Raw genomic sequence first — 7065 nt, 5'->3', positions numbered from 1 at the left:
AAGTGAATGTGATGATTTTTTTTCCAAATAATTTGACCATTTCTATTGGTCAGTTTATCATGAAACTTTAACACAATGCAAACGGTAACTGGGGGGAGGGGGGGGGTACTTTTCAAATTGTGCGAGCAATAAAAACGATAAAAATAGAGATACAAAGTTCTCGCATGCCAGCAACAGCATATAGTTGGTCGTTGAAATAACACAGCTAGTACTGACCATGCTTATTGTATTTAGGAATAATATTTATTAATAACACCCGTATTTAACAAATGAAGTTATTGTGAAAGTTAGAAACAGAGCTGACCACTGCAGTTAAACCTATAGTGTGATGTATCTGTGCAGCCCCAGTCTTTTCTCCACACTGCTCATAATGCATGATTACAATGCCCTGATGAGATCAGATGGCTTTTGTGGTAAAAGTGCTGTTTCAGGCTGTGTGCTAGTGAGTAAGGCTGGGCTGGGGGTCTCAGCAGTGCTTCTGTTGTAGCTGAGAGGAGAGCTGGGTTTAGATCACGTGAATGACAGCATCCCCGCGGTGACAGAACAGCCTTTATGCTCTCCAGTGTGACATCAGGGCTGATCTGGAGGCCGGCATGTTCCTCCGCTTGGCCTATTGTGTCTCCCACAATGCCCTGAAAGATCTCACTGCTGCTCCGCGAGTGGCCGTCTACCCGCTGCCTTCCTGAGCCCCCTGGAGCCGTCTGTGGGTGCGCATGTGTGTGGTCACTGTTCTCAGCCACACCATTCAGCAGCGAGAAACGAGACCTCTCCCACTGGCATTGTGCAGAAGGGGCCGGGCAGGAGAAGAACAGCAAGGGAGCGCGTGTGTCCACCGTCATGAGAGTCAGGCACCAGTCACTGGTCAGCTCTTCTCATGACAGGCCACCGAGAGCGTGCACGAGCTGAAAAAGCAAGCAGGCAGGCAGATTCGCAGAGGTGTCACCATGCATACACAGCATAGGTGCAGGACACACCAGTGTGGGAGTTGGTAGAGTCAGTTATTGCTGCTAAATCAAACTCGTGTCCAAGAATATAAACCTCTAAAGCCAGTAGGAGCGCAGGTCACTCTGGAGAAACTACCCCTCACTGCTGCTGCATCATCAACATGTGGAAAGGCAGAACAAATGGATCTGGAGGACTCACACATCTGATGAAGGAATGACCGAAGGTGAGCAGATACTCTCATAGAAAACATTTAAAGGGGAATTCCACCGATTTTCCAAACGTTTATGCGTAATTCAGCGTAAATAAACTCAGAGTGCTGTGATGTGGAACGGTCCATTGCAGAGAAGCTTACTTCTATTTTAGAGTCTCTTTTACAGGCTGATGTCTTCACAGTGGTGGTGTTGGGAACCAGGGATCACCATGACTACAACACAAATATAGCCACTTTATTTACTATCCAGAAGCACCAGTGACAGTGTTTGAGTTTAATATGGAATGTTGATAGTCATAAATCTGAATAATATGAAGTTTTCCTTGATACTGTCTTGCCTTACAACTGCAGGCATGTACCTCTGTGCCTGAATAGACACAAACCGGCATCCCTTTAGTGTTTAATCCTAGGCTACATTGGCGGTAACATGGCAACTGCTGTACTGTTGCTCACAGCTTTTATTTTAGAGCTTTAACATTTTATTATAAACCAAAAAAATAAAAAAAACATGAACAGACTTCATTATTTACGCTGACGGACGCTGGATGTGCCGAGATGTTCTTAAGTGTTGTGAGCTGCTACTTTTACAAGTCCGCTCAAGTTGTTTTCCAGTAAAGTTCTTTCATTTTTGTCTCTATTTCACAGAAGTAAATACAGCACCATGCTGGTAACATCCCTTCTTCATTAAAATAATGTGTGGCCACAACTTACTAAGTCATGGGAACAAGATAATTAAGTCATGGCCACAACTTGGAATGAGAATGAGATAAGTAATGGCCAGAGCTTAGTAAGGTGTGGGAACAAGATAGTTAACTTGTGGCTACAACTTAGTAAGGCATGGGAAAGAGATAATTAAGTCATGGCAAAACCTAAGTAAGGTGTGGCAACAGGATAGTTAAGCTGTAGCCACAACTTATTAAGGCCTGAGAACGAGATGGTGGCCATAATTTAGGTGTGGAAACAAGACAGATAAGTTGTGGCCACAACTTAGTAAGCCGTAGGAAAGAGGTAGTCATGGCCATAACTTAGGTGTGGGAACAAGATAGTTCATTTGTGGCCACAACTTAATAATGCATGGGAAAGAGATAACCAAGTGGCTAAAACTTAGTAAGGTGTGGGAAGAAGACAGTTAAGCCTTGGCCACAACTTAATAAGGTGTGGGAATGAGATCGCTAAGACATAACTTCTTTAATGCATGAAAACAAGATAGTTAAGCCATGACCACAATTTATTAAGCATGGGAACAAGACAATTAAGTCATGGCCACAAGTCAGTAAGGTGTGGGAACAAGATAATTCAGTTTTACAGGTCAAGTCATGGCCACAGCTTAATGAATCACGAGAACAAGATAATTAAGTTTCCATGCCTTAATAAGTTGTGGCTACATATTACTTTAATTTAGAAGTGATGTAATCAATGGGGCTCCATAAGTAACGGTACTTTACCTGAGTGTGTGTTGACCCCTCTGATAACGTCCACTCCACACGCAGTGTGAGCTGATGTGAGATGCCTGAGCTGGAGCAGCTGCCCCGACCCCACCTTGCGCCCGCCCTGCACCACTGGAGACGTGACGTGGAGGACCAGGTGGAGCTGTGGTGGTTTGGTGACCCCTGCATCTCCGTGCTCTGTTACTGCACCTCAGTGACGGTGGTGCTGGGCCTGGGCCTGGCAGGCGTGTTATTGCTGTCCACGGCCGGCTCGGCTACTGGCCCCTCTGCGCTGTGGCGCCTGGCTGTGGGATCCACACTCTGCCTCTTGGCGCTGGGTGTCCTGCTCAAGCAGCTGCTCAGCTCAGCCGTGCAGGACATGGGCTGCATCCGGAGCCGGAGGAGGATCCTGCAGCTCCGCAGCGGGGGCTCTCTGGACCCTCTGCTCCTGCTGGCCACCGGCCTGGCCTTGATGGTCTGCGGCGCCGCGCTGCTGCTGGCCCTGAGTCGCTCGGACACGCTGCTCTCTGGGACGGTCCTCCTGGCTAGCGGGGGCGCCGTGGTCCTGGGTGTGGTGGCATATGGAACAGTGATGTATGTGAAGGAATGGAGGAGAAGGAGGACGAGAAGGAGGAGAAGAGGAAGGAGGGTGAGAGTTTACGCAGTGACAGCGCAGAGGAATCAGCCATGGAGAGACTCGGCCTCCAGTCAAGCAAGTCTGATATGAGCGATTAGAGGAGCGGACATAAGACAAAAGGGAAAAATTCACACATTATCTAAGCCACTTATCCTCCTGGGTTGGGGAGGTTGCTGAATCCTATCCCAGCACTCATTAGACAGAAGGCAGGAAAGCCAGTCCATCACGGGGCAGACATACAGACATACACACTCTCACACCTAGGGGCAACTTAGCATCTTCAATTTTCCTGCCTGCATGTCCTCGGATGGAGAGAACGCACAAACACAGAACCCTGGTCACCCGGCCGGGGAATCGAACCCAGCCCCTTACTTGCTGGGAGGCAACTGTGCTACTACCATTACGAAAGTGAATTTGCAAGCAAAATCAAATGCACTGTTAAATCAATGACATTTAAAATGTGTGTCCGTAGAAGAGTAAAGGTTCGTAGACTCCAAACTCCCTCTTAACCAACAGACGAGTTTGTCGTCAACTCAAGTCCCAGCGGCCTCTAGTGGACAAAAAGTATTAAACAAGAAAAAGGAAGAAATATCAGAACTTCAGCAATAAAGTAAAAACCATTGTCTTCGAAATCAGGTGTACTGTGATGGTCTTGAATGATGTTTCATTTTAAAATAAAAGTCCATATAAGGTTCCCAGTTTTCACCACTAGCTACTTTTTCCTGCCTCCTCTTTTTCCATAGGTGGCCTCTGAGGGACATTATTAGAAAAATCAACACATAAATTTCATCCCTGATGATGCATGACTTCCTAAAGTTGTTGTATTTATTTAGATATTTGAAAATTTGACCTAACAAAGTCAAAAGTTTTTTAATTTCATCTGTCTACATTTTCGAACAAGAAAATGCATGAACAGGAGTATAAGTCTCATCAGACAGACAAAACAAACACTCAGCAAGACAGACAAAACAAACACTCAGCAAGACAGACAAAACAAACACTCAACAAGACAGACAAAACAAACAGTCAGCAAGACAGACAAAACAAACACAACAAACACTCAGCAAGACAGACAAAACAAACACTAACAAGACAGACAAAACAAAAGGTCAGCAAGACAGACAAAACAAACAGTCAGCAAGACAGACAAAACAAACAGTCAGCAAGACAGACAAAACAAACACTAACAAGACAGACAAAACAAACAGTCAGCAAGACAGACAAAACAAACACTAACAAGACAGACAAAACAAACAGTCAGCAAGACAGACAAAACAAACACTAACAAGACAGACAAAACAAACAGTCAGCAAGACAGACAAAACAAACACTAACAAGACAGACAAAACAAACAGTCAGCAAGACAGACAAAACAAACACTCAGCAAGACAGACAAAACAAACACTCAGCAAGACAGACAAAACAAACACTAGCAAGACAGACAAAACAAACACTCAGCAAGACAGACAAAACAAACACCAGCAAGACAGACAAAACAAACAATCAGCAAGACAGACAAAACAAACAGTCAGCAAGACAGACAAAACAAACAGTCAGCAAGACAGACAAAACAAACACCAGCAAGACAGACAAAACAAACACTCAGCAAGACAGACACAAAGGAACTGGCAATACTTCACACTGACTGGATGAATGAGAGGAGTATTTGAGGTGTGACTGATTAAGGAGATAAAGGTACAGGTGATTTGAATTGGGAACAGGGCTAGTACTCAGGAGAGTGAGACCTCTGGTGGCCAAATAGTGAATTGCTGACACACGACAGCTGATACCAGAGATCTTGGAACAGTAGAGAGGAGAATTAGCGCTCTGTAATGCCTTCCGGGCTTCCCAAACACTAGAGGGCGCTCCCGAGTGAGTCCAAAATGAATGGGTTACGCTGGAGCGTTTGAGCAAAATCATAGTTTATAAATGCTTAAAACATTTTAATGTAAAAGAGCACAATCATTTCCTGAACACGGAACAGCGTAAAACAGCAGTAGCAGCAGTGTTAGTGTCCTTCTGCTCAACAAACAGTAAACAGGTAATGAAGTTACTTAGCCAGACAACTAACATTAGCTGCCTTTACTGAGGCAAAAATGTCAAACAAAACTAAAGCGGGATGAACTGAAAGTTAAGAATACTGTTTCAGCACTTCGTGCCATTTATCACAGCGTCGCCGTCTCCACAGTTTCAGTCTCCATTTCCCAAACACTTTAGCCGAGTGCACTGATGTTATTCCTCCTAATAAACAGACACACGTTCAGCTCCGTCTCCTCATTATTCACCACCATCACTGCAAAATTTCATCATCAACATTAACACACAAAGGTAATAAAAGGGGGCGGTTCCGACAGCTTTTAAACGCTGTTAGAAAAAACCTTCAGAAGTCCAAGCACCGTTTTCAGTGTAGATAAATGTAGTGTTGTTATGCTGGTTACAGTGAACTGTGCTGCCCATCACTGCATAAAACAATAGAAACAGATGACTAAAGCAGAAGTTAAGACACTCTGGGGATCATCTTAACATTAATAAAATATATAGGATATTTTGGCACCTTAGGATGTTTCCATAAGACCATTTTCTAATCTGGAGATATGATTATAGACTTAAGAACTGCTGTTCTGTAATGGCTTCTGTCCTAACTTCAATCTTAACTGAAGTTGCCATGACAACAAAGCAGATTTCAGACTTAAGTGTTTCTGTAATTTTCTATAATATGGCCTCAGGTTTATAGCCAGACAAAGCAACTACTCACACACGTTATGAGTGAACGCTTGAGGTGAGATGCACATCTGAGTGGTGAGTTGAAGTGGGAGGGGTCAAGCTCTAAAAGAACTGAAACAGGGGTAATGCGTGTGCTTGTTTGTTGAAATATTCAGAAAAAGTTTTTATTCAGTCGCTTTTCTCTGTCACTCTTTCCACTAGCTGTTGTGCCCTAAAGTAGGCCAGAGCAGCAAAAGCAATAAGACAAGATAAATCTCACAACAGCTTTGGATTTTCACCAGCAAGCTTCCTAATTTCTGGTCATACTGTTTTGTTTTCCATAGGTCACAGCGACCCCTGCTGGACAAAACCAGTAAACTACAGTCTGATAGGAGAATAGTGGCACAGAGACACAAAGCAGATGAGTAGCAAGGCTGGAAAATACCTCACTGATTCTGAAAGTATTATTTTAGAAGATTTGTGTATATGTACACTGACGTGGTGGTGGTGTGTGTTGTGCTTGTGCAAGTGGATTAGACACAGCAGTGCTGCTGGAGTCTTTAAACACCTCAGTGTCGCTGCTGGACTGAGAAACAAAAACATCCAGCCAACAGCGTCCTCTGGGCAGCGTCCTGTGACCACCAATGATGGACTAGAGGATGACCAACACAAACTGTGCAGCAGCAGATGAGCTGTCGTCTCTGACTTTACATCTAGGTGGACTGACGAGGTAGGAGTGTCTAATAGAGTGGACAGTGAGTGGACAGTGTTTAAAAACCCCAGCAGCACTGCTGTGTCTGATCCACTCATATCAGCACAACACACACTAACGTGCCACCACCACGTCAGTTTTACTGCAGTGCTGAGAATGACCCACCAACCAAATAGTACCTGCTCTGTGGGGGTCCTCTGGGGGTCCTGACCACACTAACAAAGTATGCAGAGAAACAGATGGACTACAGTCTGTAGCTGTAGAACTACAAAGTGCACCTATATGGTCAGTGGAGCTGATATAAAGAACAGTGTTATTCTTTCATTATTTTTCATAAGCTGCAGCGCACTCTAGTGGACAAGTTTTGTAATGTACCCCAGATCATGTGACATACAGTACGGTTTGGGACTCTCCTGGTTTAATATAAAAC

General features: G+C 44.4%; 1 protein-coding gene across 2 annotated transcripts; it reads left to right on the top strand.

Moving 5' to 3' along the window:
* Positions 1-648: 648 nt before the first annotated feature.
* Positions 649-3852, top strand: tmem125b (transmembrane protein 125b). Of its 2 annotated transcripts, none has more exons than XM_037546093.1 (2): positions 649-1168; positions 1802-3852. In XM_037546093.1, the coding sequence occupies exon 2, from the start codon at positions 2663-2665 to the stop codon at positions 3308-3310; it is 648 nt and encodes a 215-aa protein (XP_037401990.1). In that variant the 5' UTR covers positions 649-1168; positions 1802-2662; the 3' UTR covers positions 3311-3852. The 2 variants fall into 2 exon arrangements, with proteins under 2 accessions (XP_037401990.1, XP_017558831.1); XM_017703342.2 differs by having other exon boundaries at positions 657-1168; positions 2647-3852.
* Positions 3853-7065: the final 3213 nt, after the last annotated feature.

This window comes from Pygocentrus nattereri, chromosome 2 (assembly GCF_015220715.1).
Source record: "Pygocentrus nattereri isolate fPygNat1 chromosome 2, fPygNat1.pri, whole genome shotgun sequence".
Lineage (NCBI taxonomy): Eukaryota > Metazoa > Chordata > Actinopteri > Characiformes > Serrasalmidae > Pygocentrus > Pygocentrus nattereri.
Note: the sequence above shows the minus strand (reverse complement) of the source record. Positions and strands in the feature narration are given on the sequence as shown.